Below are 15954 nucleotides of genomic sequence, written 5' to 3' on the forward strand. Positions count from 1 at the left end.
GTGTGATTATGTATTTATTCACTAAATCATTGTTTATGAATAATAAATCATGGCAGTTTTGTGATCAGTAAAGGATTTTGAAGCTGAAATGACAGAGGTTCGGGATTAAGATGATCCAGCAGTGTTGTGTGGTTTTTAAACAGGATTTTGGATCATGGCTAATGGAGTGGGATTATAGGGGGGGGGCTTTTTGGGGTCAGAGTGGTGGTGGAGTGGGATCACGTAGATTTACGCCCGAGATAAAAAGTGTTGCGATCATGAAGGGTTGGTGAAAGTTTTAGGGTTCTTAGGTGGTGTTAAGAAGGCGTGAAGTATTTAGGTTTGGGGTGAGACATCAGGGTTGTTGGAATCTTGGATTTGTGGTAAAGGATTCAGGCTTTGGGACTGCAGAAATGGGACCAGTTTGGGAGGGCTAATGGTGTAAGACTGGATCATGGACCTTGGGATGAAGGTAACAGGGTTGTTATGATGTTTTAGGACTTTTAGACTTTAGAACAACAGAAATGGGGCCAGTTTGGGAGGGCTAATGGTGTAAGCCTGGACTGCTAAGCTTGTGGATCATGGACCTTGGGATTAAGGTAACGGGGTTGTTAGGATGTTTTAGGACTGTTAGACTTTGCGACTATCAAAATGTAAGGACTTTCAGTTTGGGTGATGGTTTAAGATGTGACTTGTATAGTTATGGATCATGGACCTTGGGATTAAGGTAATGGTGTTGTTATATGGGGATGTTGACTTTGGGACTACTGAAATGAGGCCAGTTTATGAGGCATTATGGTGTAAGACTGGATCATGGACCTTGGGACTAAGGTAATGGGGTTGTTATGATGTTTTAGGACCGTTTTACATTGGGAATACAGAGATGAAGCCAGTTTGTAAGGACGTTAGGCTTGGGTGATGGTTTAAGATGTGATTAGTGTATAGTTGTGGACCTTGGGTTTAGGGTAAAAGGGTTTTTTATGATGTTTCAGTACTTTGGTACTACACTCACTGAGCACTTTATTGGGTACGCCTATCTAGTGCATTCATAGACTATTTTATAAGCTAAAGACTAAAGAAATGTACCTTGTTGGTATTCAACTACTGACAAAATATAAAATGTGATCAGAAATTATTGAAGAAAGACAACAAAAATCCCAACAACACTGCTGCACCTGCTACACTCATACCAGAACAACACACACTACGGTGTTATCGCCATGTTGGTCTCATTACAGTACTGAGAATGACCCACTACTCTATAATATCTGATCAGTAGGGGTTGCTTTTGATTGATATATGAGTAGAGGGGGGGCTGACAAAGTGTACAGCTAAACAGACTGGTAACTGTCAGTAATTGTATACCCAAAAATCTGTATTCATCTGTATTGTAGGTGTAGCTTATACAACGATCAATAAAAGTATGTAGCAGACAGGTGTACCTAATAAAGTGCTCAGTGAGTTTAGTCTAGTACTGGAAGGATTTGGAGCGGTGTGGGGGAGTAGGATTGTGGGGTGATGAAGGTGCATCATGGGGATTTGGGGCTGTAATAATAGAGCAGATTTGTGGGGGTTTGGACCGGGTTGTCGTGCTGTGGGATTTTGGTTATAGATTTTGGGGATTTGTGGCCGGACTGATTGAACAGAACTGAGGGGATTTAGGACGAGGGCATTTGGGACTTGATGAAGTAGGTGTTGGGTTTTGGGGCTGGTGTAATAATAAATGACCTGCATTAGTTATCTAAACATTTAGGAAACGCCGAGGGCCCGGACAGTCGGGTAGGGCCGGTTTGTAGGTAATCGGATCCAGATGTGGGTTTAGGGTGAGCGCTCTTTCAGGGCTTGGCTTCGACTCTCTGTACAACGTTAAACGTTTGACGGGGGTGAAATGCCTTTCTGGAGAACACAAAGCACCAGCGCATTCTCTGGTTTAAACAGCGGAAGCGTTGGCTTTTAAACAGTGCGCAGGTTCTGCGTGAGTTCCTGTGTGAGATGCATTTCTGTAGATCTGAGGTGTAGGGTTTCGGTTCCTGGCCGTGTGGGAAGAGCGGGCGTCTCAGATGTACTGGGAACCAGTAATGCACCCAGAACGTCTTTAAATCTTTTCATTCATCCATTCACTGTCTGTTTTACTACTGAATTACCTGGTCAGGGTCACAGTGGGTCTGATTCACTTGGGAAACACCCCGGACAGGTCGCCAGTCCATCACAGGACACGCACACTTTAGTATCTCCAGTTAATCTAGCTGCATGTCTTTGGACTGTAGGAGGAAACTGGAACGTCCGGAGGAAACCCACACAGACCCACTAGCAATTCCACTAGCCTAGAGGTTAAGATACTGGACTTGTAATCAGAAGGTTGCTGGTTCACACCTCACAAACATCAAAATCCAGCACAGGTGACACTGCTGGCATGGTGGCTTGGTGGACCTTTCTGTGTGAAGTTTTGGGCAGTCGTAGCCTAGTGGTTAAGGTACTTGACTAGTAATCAAAAGGTCGCTGGTTCAAGCCCCACCACTGCCAGGTTGTCACTGTTGGGCCCTTGAGCAAGGCCCTTAACCCTCATTTGCTTAGACGATACACTGTCACAGTTCTGTAAGTCGTTTTGGATAAAAGCGTCCGCTTTTTACATAAGTAAATAAATAAAAGCTGTAATTAAGCACACGCCTGAGCTGATTATCCTGGTGGTTGTCAGGAATAAATGATACCTGCGTCACGCTGAGCTCATGGAATGTTTTGACATGTTTCTCGGTGGCTATTTAATAAATCACTTGATTTATTCTAAGCTTCGCGCAGCCAAAGCAGCCAAACTGTCATCGGTCCTCATTCTTCTTGACGTCTCTGCAGCCTTCGACACAGTGAATCACAGCATTCTCCTGTCCACTCTCTCCAACCTTGGAGTAACCGGTTCGGCATGGCAGTGGATGCCTCCTACCTGGAAGGGCGCTCTTACCAAGTGTCATGGAGGGGATCTATATCCCCTCCATGCACTCTCTCAACCGGTGTTCCTCAGGGATCTGTACTTGGCCCACTTCTTTTCTTTATCTACACCCGCTCTCCAGGTAAGGTCATAGCCTCCCATGGCTTCTCCTACCACTCCTATGCAGATGATACTCAGCTCGTTCTGTCATTTCCTCCTTCAGACACACAAGTCTCAGCTCGCATCTCAGCATGTCTGCGAGATATCTCACAATGGATGTCAGCTCATCATCTAAAACTCAATCCCAGCAAGACAGAGCTGTTACTCATTCCTGGAGATCAATCTCCAACCCAGGACCTAGTCATCTCTCTTGATGACTCCCAGATCAGACCAGCTGATAATGTAAGAAGCCTTGGTGTCGTCCTGGATAACCAGCTGACCTTCTCTGCTCATGTAGCCAACATGACAAGATCGTTCCAAACAAACACTTTGGTTCTAACAGGTTTTAGCAGATTTGTGTTCTTGGACTGTTGCTTACTTAAACTAGAGTAAGGTAATGTTTACTATGGAAGCACTTCTGTAAGTCGCTCTGGATAAGAGCGTCTGCTAAATGCCGAAAATGTAAAATGTAAATGTATTTATTTACCGATTATAATCCCACTTTTCTGAACCCGAAACAAATGCTGTGAAGCTTCCAAGTTCCTGTAAATTCCTGTAATTTCTCTTCGTAAATTGCAGTGTTGGGTAATAAATTGTAGATAAACCTGGCTGCTTGCTACAGGCTGTTGTTCTGCCTACACAAATGTATGTTTATTATGGGTTATAATTTAAATTCTGGAGGTTATAGTAACCCTATAAAGACACAAAGAAAAGCTCCAGTGTCCTGCACAGAACCCACTCAACAGCTCTGGGATGAACCGGAACACCGACTGAGGCTTTCTTATCCAACATGGGCACAAATTCCAACACACAGAGACACTGCATACTAAGAAGCTTCTCAGAAAGATCACACAGACGTCGCTCTGTTTTAATAACGCTTGTTTTTGAAATAGGACGTCCGACAAGCTCACGAACAGGCGTCCGAATACTTTTGATCGTATAGTTTAGTTAAAGCTGTAAATAAGCTTAATGATGGTTATTATTCCTGCAGTTCTGTTGGTTTATATCTGGTTTAAACTCTTACATGCAGCTGGATCGTTTTTCCTGGAACCCGAGACTCCCTTTAATCCAGCTTCCACGCTGAGCATCACGAACCCCTTCTGTTTCTTTTATAACCAGTGTTTGTCTATAAATAGACACTTTATGGTTTTACTTCTTGCTAGATACTACTTTATTATGGATTATTTAATAAATGTGGTGGGTTTTTTTTGCGAGCTGGTGTGGCGTTATGGTTAGAGCGACACTGCTGCTGGGGTGCTGGTGTGGTGTAATGGTAAAGAACCTGAGTTCCAAGGGTTTGAATCCCGGAATTCGTGAGCTGGACTCACGAATACAGAAGATGTATGGGGTTATATGGACCTCGCCATTGTGGGGACACACCAGTGCACCCTAAGTGCAAGTCCCAAGCCCAGATAAATAGGAGGATCGGGTCAGGAGAAGCATCCAGCGTAAAAACTGTACCGACAATACGGACGCTTTAAGTGACCCGGGACTTGATGGTACTAAGTGCAGTTGGTGTAAATTAATTAGTTCTATTTTTTTGTGAATGGAGTTTTTCAGCTTTGACCCGATTTTAACAATGAGTTAGTTGGTGGACTGAGTAGCTTTAGCATAGTTTAATTCAGTTCTCTTACATATATGATGAGAGACCAGCAGCAATAAATATACACTGAACGGGCATAACATTATGACCATTGACAGAAAGCCGGCGGAGGCAGTGTGATGCTTCGGGCGACGTTCTGCTGGGAAACCTCGGGTCCTGCCATCCATGTGGGGGCTACTTTGAGCATTGTTGCAGACCATGTTCACCCTCTGATGGAGACGTTCCCTGATATCTGTGGCCTCTTTCATGCCATGGAACGGTTTGAAGAGCACAACAACCAGTTTGAGGTGTTGACTCGGCCGGCCTCCGAATTCACCAGATCTCGATCCAATCGAGCATCTGTGGGACGTGCTGGACAGACAAGTCCGATCCATGGAGGCCCCACCTCACAACTTAGAGGAGTTAAAGGATCTGCTGCTGACATCTCGGTGCCAGATACCACAGCACACCTTCAGGGGTCTAGTGGAGTCCATGCCTCGACGGGTCAGGGCTGTTTTGGCAGCAAAAGGGGGACCAACACAATATTGTCTGATGGAAGGGGGGTGAGTCTGTGATCTGGGTGGACTGAGCCCTTGACAACGTACCTTAGCCCTCTATGTAGACGTCCAGATTTGGGAGCTTGGTTCCTACAGTCCTTGGGAACTATGCAGTACGGCTGGTGTACCATACCAGCCGTGTAGCACAGAACGCTAATCCGAGCTAATCGATTGATCACCCCCCCACAAGTTTGGTTCCCAAGATCTCATTTCGGGAGCTTTATGGGGGGTCAGAAATCCTGGGCTTGTCCGAGTGGATGGAGCGGGATGATGGGGTCAGAGGTCGGGTACCCCTGCCGGGTGATGTTTTGTGCGTGGAAGAATAGTGGCGCTGTGAAAGGAAACACAGCGGCTGGAGGGGGTTGTATTTTTTTGTGTTTTTGGAGAGAGTCCGGGCCCTCTCAGGTCGTTCTGAGTTGCTGGAGTTAAGATCTGGGGGGCAGGTAATGGAGGGAGTTAAACACCCGTCCCCTTTTTTTTTTTTTTGGCTCACACCACACCTCCCATTTAAACCAGTAAATCAAAATGCGCTGGGAAAAACGTCAGCGTTTCAGTTTCCCCAAATACGGAACACCAGATATAAGGTGCGCATCAATGCTAAGGCATTTTTTTGGCAGGTTGTCCCAGGCCCAGGCTCTTTACCCCCAATCTGTCTCCCAGTGTAGTCATATCCAATTCCCCCAGTAGTATTTCATCTCTATTTCAAGGTGCATGGGGTTACATGGACCTAACTATTGTGGGGACACATCAGTGCACCCTAAGTGCAGGTCACAAGCCCTGATAAATAGGAGTTTTCGGGTCTGGTGTGAAAACTGTGCCGAATCGAACATGTGGACTTGATTGGCTGTAGCGCCCCCTAATGGGAGCAGCCGAACAGAGTCATTCATCCATGCTGGGATTGATCTTCAGCGCTGAGGAGGCGTCGGACGCTCCCTCGTTATTCAGTCAGATCATCACTCAGAATTAAGGTGCCTCAGTAGGAGCATTTTAAGGGATCTCAGAATTTAGACACACCCTCTTCTCGAGAGTGTAGCATGATGGGAAATGCGTCTGTGTAGAGAGAGAGGGCGAGGAGTTACACACAGACCCGATGAGAACCAGACAGTGAGATTTCCTGCTCAGTCTCGGCCCGTTAACGTCCAGGAGTTCTTGCGACGAGCTGCACAGAAATGCCACACACACACACACACACACACACACACACACACACACACACACACACGCACACACGTGAGTTCATAGAGGTTCAGGATCTGTAGAAATGCTTTAGGTCTTTGCCCGGCTCATCTGGAGCTTCCACGTACTGCACGAAGCTGGGCATAAAATGCCCTCATGTGACGATAATAAAAAATAAAATAAAATAAAATAAAATAAATAAATACATTCTGCGTTTCTGTATTAGGATATTTAGTTCTGTCTTTTGATTCACTGTCTTCCAATTCATATAATAAAGTAGAAAATCGAACCGCTGTAACGTTTTGGGGCTAGACGGGACAAGAGTGGCGGACACACACGCAGAGATGTTTCTAATACTGTTTAATATAACAAAAGACAAGACAGAGTTACACAAGACAGTGTGTGGGTGGGTTTCCTCCGGGTGCTCCGGTTTCCTCCCACAGCACAAAGACGTGCAGTTAGGTTCAGTGTGTGTGTGTGTCCTGTGATGGACTGGCTGTGGTAAAACAGACAATGAATAAATGAATGAGTGAGTGAATCTGCTCTAATTCTTCTCTGCTTGTGTTGTAGCCGGAGGATTTGGAGGCGGCCCATTCCCACACGTTCCGGGTGAAGACGTTTAAGAAGAGTAAACACTGCGGCGTGTGCAAACAGACGCTCAGCAAGGAGGGGCTCATCTGCAGAGGTCAGTGCCACCCTTACCCAGGGTTGTTTTTGGGGGGGGGGGGGGGATTGAGAGGGCATCTACATCTCGAGGTATCAGTACTGGTGCCATCCTCTTATTATTTGGAATGTCACATGACTTGTATTGGAAATCTGGCGGATTTCACTGGAAACACGTGTTGGGTCAGATATGAGCTCGGTGTGTCCCGTGTGTGTTTGAGCCTGGCACTGCCCCTCTCTCTGTTATCCTGGCCCGAGCTACACATCATGTGCTTTACCAAACAACTGCTCACATTTTCTCCTCCATCTGCACACAGTACAGAGAATTCTCACCCCTAATTATTATATTTTTATTATTATTATTATTGCTATTATAATACTTAATAAATATTTTATCACTTTTATTATTATTATTATTAGTGTATTAGTAATATTTAATAATTTGATTATATTAATTATTAATATGATAAGTATTATATTAATAATAATCATAGAAATAATGATGATAATAATAATAGAACAAAAACAATGATAAAATAAATATTAAGTAATATAATAGCAATAATAATAATAATAATAATAATAATAATAATAATATTTACATTTCCGGCATTTAGCAGACGCCTTTGTCCAAAGCGAGTTACAGTTGTGACAGTATACAAGTCAAGCAATTGAGGGTTAAGGGCCTTGCTCAGGGGCCCAACAGTGTCAACCTGGCAGTGGTGGGACTTGAATCAGCAACCTTCCAATACCTTAACCGCTAGGCTACCACTGCCCTATAATAATAATAATAATAATAATTAATAATAATAATAACAATAATACTAATAATAATTAATAATAATAATGATAATAATTAATAATAATAATAACAATAATAACAATAATATAATAATAATAATAAAAAACAGCTGTGGGAGACGTTAGCGTAAACCTCTAGAGACGCCTGCAGCGTCCAGATTTCACCGGACACCTTCTGATCATCGTCCATCTCACACATGTAATCAGGAACAAGTGAGATCTAGCATACTGCACATGAATTAATCTGAGATTTATTTGATTAATTACCGTGGTAAACTGAGCGAGTATTTCAGTATCGGTGTACGATCGGCGGTGCTCTCCGTCACCAAAAGTTTTCTGGATGACCTTGGTCCAGAGTCTCGTGTCCACTCCACTTCATTAACAAACATTCCACAATCACATGCTCACTGTGTTTTTATAATCACGTGTGTGTCCTCGGTGTGACTGCTGTGAGGTGTGTGTGTGTGTGTGTGTGTGTGTGCTACATTCCATCATGAGGATTCAGTGTGTGTCTGTTTTCTAGAACAGTGTCTGGTGTGTGTGTGTCCGGTGTCCAGTGTGTGTGTGTGTGTGTGTGTGTGTGTGTGCAGTGTGTGTGTGTGTGTGTGTGTGTCTGTTTTCTAGAGAAGTGTCCAGTGTGTGTGTGTGTGTGTGTGTGTGTGTGCCTGGTGTTCGGTGTGTTTGTGTGGTGTTTGATGTGTGTGTGTGTCTGTTTTCTATAACTGTGTCCGTTGTGTGTGTCCAGCGTGTGTCCGGTGTGTGTGTCTGGTGTCCAGTGTGCGTGTGTGTGTGTCTGGTGTTTGATGTGTGTGTGTGTGTGTGTCTGTTTTCTTTAACTGTGTTCGTTGTGTGTGTCCAGTGTGTGTCTGGTGTGTGTGTGTGTGTGTGTGTGTGTGTGTGTGCAGTGTGTTTAGCTGTATGAGTTCACTTTGGGTTTGAATGTAAAAGCTGGGCGGCACCTCACAGACAGAAAGACAGAAGGTCCTGGGTTCGATTCCCTGGGACCTTCCTGTGTGGGGTTTGCATGTTCTCCTCGTGTCTGTGTGGATTTCCTTGCACACGTCCAAAGACCTGCAGCATCACTGCTAGGCTAATTAACCTAATGCTACTGAGGTCAGGACAGGTCGACCCGTACACATCTGTACACATCTGTTAGCATCTGTCAGCGGGGGGATACGAGGGGCGACATCGACCCTCCTTCTCATTTCGCTAATGCAGCTGGAGCGGAGCAGCCGTAGCTTTGAGTCCCAGTGAAGGACGGGATTAGCGGTGTAGCTTATGTAACGCGTGTGTGTACAGGAAGTGTGTGTGTGTGTGTGTTTAAATAAATGCGTTAGCCGCGTGTGTGCACACTTTCACCCTGACGCCGTATCTTATTTCAGTTTGCTAAAGGTGACCCGCCGGGGCGAGCGCTTTTCTCACTCAATAAGGAAAGTCTGAAGCTACACGTGTGTGGCGTTTTTTTGCTAATTTTGGAAGAAAAGCGAGCAGCGCCACGAGCCGTGCTATCAAAACAGCGTAACGGCTAATTTTTACACACAGATCTCACGCGGGCGTGTGTTTAAAGCAGCGAGACGATAAACGAGAGCTAACAGCAGACCCGCGCTGGAATGAAAACAAACAGATGAGCTCATGTTCCAGGACGGGGGCGCGGTGTGGAAATCATGCCGTGTTTTCTGTCCCCGGGCCAAACACACACACACACACACACACACACACACACCGGATCTCCGAGAGCTGCTCTCGCTTCACCACCGCCGAGTGTAAAACACCATATACAATCCGACCTGAAGAATGTGGGGCTCGAACTAGCAACCTTATGATTATTAGTCCAGTACCTTAATCAAAGTATTCAGACGCCTGATCGTGAGCTTGTCGGACGTCCCGGGTCAAAAGCAAACTGTATTAAAACAGAGCGACGTCTGTGTGATGTTTATGATGTTTGGAGTGTGTCTGTGTGTGGGAATTTGTGCCCATGCTGGATAAGAGAGCCTCAGTCGATGTTCCGGTTCATCCCAGAGCTGTTGAGTGATGCTGAGCTCAGGGTTCTGTGCGGGACGCTGAACTTTTCTTCACGTCTTTATAGAGCTCGCTCATGCTGGAACAGGATTTATTATCACACCTGTTTGCAGTTGTTGTGTCTGAAACACATTAATTTAAAATTAGAAAGGTGTCCCGATACTTGTGTCCATATAAATACTAACGCAACACCGCCACCGTGTGCTCGATTGGTAGAATTGCAATTTAAGATCTGTCAACCTGAATTTCTGTTTAAAATCACATTAAAACAACCTGTCCAAAAACCAGCAAATCTGACAAACATGAGGGCACCAGGCTGCCCAGACCCCAGACCTCCAGGGCCGGAGCCACACACCCCTAGTTTGGAACCTTTTATAGCTTATTTTTTATGTACTACTTTTATTTGTCAGGGCGCTCGGGTGGCCTCACAGTCTGTTACCGGCCCACTAGTGCTGTGATCTGGGTTTAAATCTACACTACATGATTGGCTATGTCTGAGGGAGGGAAGGGTGGCTCAAACCCTAATCCTGACCGAGATAAAGTGCTTGATGGAAATGAAATGAAAAAATATTCGTCAAAGGTAAAATAAATGTATAAATATCAGCTGAATGCATTTAAAATTGAATCCAGAACGTAAGTGTGCAAACAGGGGTCTGAATACTTTCTGAATCCATAGAATAATCGTGGTTGGGTCTGTCGGCTGCTAAGGATCCTCTACACCAAACCTGTCAAACTTTATGAAACCAAACTTCAAAGCAAATTAATTATTATACATATTTGATTGATTTAATACACTTGCTTTTCTAACACACCTGATTTGGGTGCGTTTTAAATCACACACATTTTGATTGCTCGGAGCATGTTCGGCAGCACGGTGGCTCGGTGGGTAGCACTGTAGCCGTGGACTGATTCGGGTCCTTTCTGTGTGGATTTGGCATGTTCTCCTCTTGTCTGTGTGGGTTTCCTGACACAGTACAAATCCGTGTAAGTGGGGTGAACTGGAGATACGAAATCGGTGGTGGTGGACAAAAATCAATGAATCATGGGTAATCTGAACTAACTTGTCCTGTCATGAATGGAACCAAAGTGGAAAACATCACCTTCAAATCCTAATAAATAAATAAATACATAAAATGTTTTCTTTTTATATCGTGTTGGTAATAATTTGTGCCGCTAGGTGGCAGCATGTGAAAGGGAAATGCAGGCAGGAGTCCTGAATGATACAGAGGGGCCCAAAAATCTATACACACTTTAATAAAGGTTATTTCTGCCCCTTTTTGAAATCTGAAATGATTTATGAAGGCAATATGTAGTATTATAAGACTCAATGACATGTGCTGTTAAATTTCCTCCTCGTTCCCCTGACTTAACACCCCTCAAGTTCTACCTGTGGGGAATCCTATAGGATGTGGTATACCATAGTAATGTCCAGTAGATCAAACCCTGTTGTCGCTGTAACTGACATTGCTCATGTGTTAGTTCACCGAAATCAGAAGCGTCTGGATGTTAATGGTAATGGTCTGGATGTTTTGATGATCTTTTTATTCATTTTACCCCCTTTTCTCCCAATTTACCATATTTTCTTCCCATTTCTCCCATTTTTCTCCCAATTTACCACATTTTTCTCCCATTTCACCCCTTTTTCTCCCAATTTACCATATTTTTCTACCATTACTCCCATTTTACCTCCCATTTCTCCCAATTTAGCATAGCATAGCATAGCACAGTCCACCAATCCACTCTTATTCACCCGTATCTTAATTGATTTGCGTGTGAGGTTGGTTTCACGTACCGAGTGCCACGCCCAATCCTTGTGCTCCTCCACTTTCTGTACAGGTGGTCCTTACAACTGAGATCCTTACACAGTGTTAAAACCCCCACGCCTTTAGTTCGGTCTTTTCCCACTCAGCAGAGCTGAGATTTAAACCCGGGAGCTCAGAATCTCGATGCTGGTGTGCTAGCAGATTATCCAGCTCCAGTAGTGACCACTTTGAGCACCAAATGCGATTGCAGAAGTCAGACATGACTTACAGCCGCCCTTTGACGTCTGTATAAATCGTTTTATGCAGATGTTTTTGTGTTAAAGTGTATTTACATTTTTTGGGACACATCCGTATATTAAAACCGGTCATCACAGGACAAACATTCTCGGCCTGCTCGGCCGCCCGCTGCTCTTTTCGTAAATCACTTACACTCAATTCACCGTAAACGTTACGCCCGGGTGTGCGTCCAGCTGTTCCTGCAGTCGCGGTTGTGATTTACGCAGCGCTTAAACTGGAATTAGAAGAGGACGCACGGAATGGCGTGGTCCTTCTGTAAATGTGCACCAGATGAGCATCGCAGGTTCAGGATATCACAGCTTATCTTGTTCTGAATGAAGATAACATTTACTTAACACTTACACCTCACTAAACACTAACAACAAGCAACAGAGGCGCTGAGGAGGACCAGGCAGGGCTAAACATCCCAAACAGGGTGTAAAACGCTGAGAAACAGATGCTGAGCGCCTACAAAACAGCTGGAAAAAAATCCAAATTTACCAGTGTAATGATGATTTGTGTACAAGCACCAGTGTAGGTTAGTACAGTTTATTTAGATTGGACATTCTAAGCGTAGTAGGTAGAACTTTGGACTAGCATTTGGAAGACTGTGGGTTGAATCCCAGCTCTGCCATGCAGCCACTGTTGGGCCCTTTAGCAAGGCTCTTAACCCTTCATTTATCATATATACATACGCCGATCAGTCATAACATTAAAACCACCTCCTTGTTTCTACACTCACTGTCCATTTTATCAGCTCCACTTACCATATAGAAGCACTTTGTAGTTCTACAATTACTGACTGTAGTCCATCTGTTTCTCTACATACTGCCTGCTTTCATGCTGTTCTTCAATGGTCAGGACCCCCACAGGACCACCACAGAGCAGGTATTATTTAGGTGGTGGATGATTCTCAGCACTGCAGTGACACTGACATGGTGGTGGTGTGTTAGTGTGTGTCTTCAGCACTGCTGGAGTTTTTAAATACCGTGTCCACTCACTGTCCACTCTAACAAACACTCCTACCTAGTTGGTCCACCTTGTAGATGTAAAGTCAGAGACGATCGCTCATCTTATTGCTGCTGTTTGAGTCGCTCATCTTCTAGACCTTCATCAGTGGTCACAGGACGCTGCCCACGGGGCGCTGTTGGCTGGATATTTTTGGTTGGTGGACGATTCTCAGTCCAGCAGTGACAGTGAGGTGTTTAAAAACTCCAGCAGCGCTGCTGTGTCTGATCCACTCATACCAGCACAACACACACTAACACACCAGCACCATGTCAGTGTCACTGCAGTGCTGAGAATCATCCACCACCTAAATAATACCTGCTCTGTGGTGGTCCTGTGGGGGTCCTGACCATTGAAGAACAGGGTGAAAGGGGGTAACAAAGCATGTAGAGAAACAGATGGACTACAGTCAGTAATTGTAGAACTACAAAGTGCTTCTGTATGGTAAGTGGAGCTGATAAAATGGACAGTGAGAGTAGAGACAAGGAGGTGGTTTTAATGTTATGGCTGATCAGTGTACATGTGTACAGTACAATGAAATGCTTGTGTGGAAGCCGGGGTCAGAGTGCAGGGTCAGTTGTACTACCTTGGAGCAGAGAGGGCCCAACAGTGGCTGCATAGCAGAGCTGGGATTCGAACTCTCAACCTTTTAGTTGATAGCCCAAAACACTGTACGTGCCATAACATAACATTATAATAATTATGCATCTACATCTCTCTACTTGGCAACCCCAAGTAATGTCCTAAGCCTGGGGTTGAGAACCGCTGTTTCATGCGGCTGCACTGCTTTAAAACATGCACTGCTGATGAATCATATTCACAGAGATGCTTAAAACTCTAAACACTGGTTTGGCAGAATGCTCGGAGAGTATTAGGCATGCGTGTGGAAAATAAGCATCCGTTCGCTCTTGTTTGGTTTGTATATTTCTGAGCTGCAAGCTTGATACGAGAAGAGAAATCCCACTGCTGCTGCTGTGTGTGTATCCCAACCCCACCCAGTCCTCCGGGATTACTGACCAAACGTTCCAAATGTTCCGAACCTTCAGCTCGGGAAATGCCTGTCCACCCTTCCCGTTGTGAAACATTCTTTTGCCCATGAATCAGATTTGAACCAGCTTGCTGTTTTCCACACCCCCTCCACCCCTCGCTTCAACTCCTTTCTCATGTAGTCCTCGCTTCATCCCCTCCTTCCTCCCCCTTCCCAAATTCCCGTTCCAGTCCGGCTGTGTTTACACACCGACACCGTAGACCTGAACTTCCTAACAAGGCAAAGGCAGGCACGGGTCCCGGCGTGTACATTCACACCCAATATGGAAGTTCTTCTCCTTCTCTTTCTCTTTCCTCGGATGCTGAAGGAGCTGACCTCAGGCCCCATGCGTAGCAAAACGTTTTGCACGCGTGTGTGTGTGTGTGTATCATGAGAAAACGTTATGTGAGATGTTTTTACAGAGAAACGACTTGCATCACATGAAGTCATTGCTCAAATCCCAAGTGTAACATAAAAACATAAGCGAATCGTTTCCAAACAGCTCGAGGGGCTTTTAAACCTCAGGTTTACCCGCATCGCATCATGACCGAGTGCCAGCGGGGAGCCTGAAGCGTCGAATCCATGAAGTCATTCCACAAGTATAACAAAGTTCACCGGAGCTCGTCGACGTGTTGTGTTTTTTACACCTGTAATTATGTAGAGACGTGATCGTGTAGCTTGTTGCTATGACCTGCAATTCAACATGTACAGATGATAGCACTAGTTTGCTTTTATTATATATAATTTAAAGCTTTTTCTGACATGACTTTAGGAAACGTTTTGATTTTGGTAGTTTTACTTGAACAACATACGTTTCTTCAAAAAGTTATTTATGTCGAGGGTGAGTCGTTTGGACAGAGTCATTTATGGCGAGAATGATTCGTTTGAACGGAGTTATTTATGTGGAGGATGATTCATTTAAACAGTCGTTCACGGCGAGAATGATTCGTTTGAACATAGTCGTTCACAACATTTACATTTACATTTTTGGCATTTAGCAGACGCTTTTATTCAAAGCGACTTACAGTACTGTGACGGTATACAATCTGAGCAATTGAGGGTTAAGGGCCTTGCTCAAGGGCCCAACAATGGCAACCTGGCAGTGGTGGGGCTTGAACCGGCAACCTTCTGGTTACTAGTCCGGAGTTATTCATCTATAGAATGATTCGTTTGAACAGAGTTATTAATGTGGAGATGTTTCGTTTAAACAGAGTAATTTATGGCGAGTTTGATTCATTTGAAACAAGTTATTGATGGCAACGAGAATGATTCGTTTGAACAGAGTTATTCATAACGAGAATGATTCGTTTAAGCAGAGTCGTTCACGGCTAGAATGATTCGTTTGAACAGAGTTATTCATAACGAGAATGATTCGTTTGAACAGAGTTATTCATAACGAGAATGATTCGTTTGAACAGAGTTATTCATAGCGAGAATGATTCGTTTGAACACAGTTATTCATAACGAGAATGATTCGTTTGAACAGAGTTATTCATAGCGAGAATGATTCGTTTGAACAGAGTTATTCATAGCGAGAATGATTCGTTTGAACAGAGTTATTCATAGCGAGAATGATTCGTTTGAACAGAGTTATTCATAACGAGAATGATTCGTTTGAACAGAGTTATTCATAGCGAGAATGATTCGTTTGAACAGAGTTATTCATAGCGAGAATGATTCGTTTGAACAGAGTTATTCATAACGAGAATGATTCGTTTGAACAGAGTTATTCATAGCGAGAATGATTCGTTTGAACAGAGTCGTTCACGGCTAGAATGATTCGTTTGAACAGAGTTATTCATAGCGAGAATGATTCGTTTGAACAGAGTTATTCGTCAATTTGCCGTGCTCGTCTTTAATTTGGATTTATACACATTTACAAAATAATGGATTATTAATAATGGAACACACTGATATAAATTTAGTTTGGATCATTTTGATGAACAGACGCTAAAGTAAACGCGATTAGTTACCGTTTGTTAATGTAAACTAATGTAGGTTTACCATGACAACCCACATCATGA

At 44.1% G+C, this 15954-nt stretch overlaps 1 protein-coding gene across 7 annotated transcripts in view; it reads left to right on the forward strand.

The window, feature by feature from the left end:
* tns1b (tensin 1b) overlaps positions 1-15954 on the forward strand; it is a 237564-nt gene that overhangs the window by 69728 nt on the left and 151882 nt on the right. For all 7 annotated transcript variants that reach the window (XM_063006574.1, XM_063006567.1, XM_063006573.1 and 4 more), the window contains exon 2: positions 6944-7058. In XM_063006574.1, the coding sequence (XP_062862644.1) occupies positions 6944-7058 (115 nt within the window). The remainder of the gene's footprint in view (positions 1-6943; positions 7059-15954) is intronic.

Source organism: Trichomycterus rosablanca, chromosome 12 (assembly GCF_030014385.1).
Source record: "Trichomycterus rosablanca isolate fTriRos1 chromosome 12, fTriRos1.hap1, whole genome shotgun sequence".
Lineage (NCBI taxonomy): Eukaryota > Metazoa > Chordata > Actinopteri > Siluriformes > Trichomycteridae > Trichomycterus > Trichomycterus rosablanca.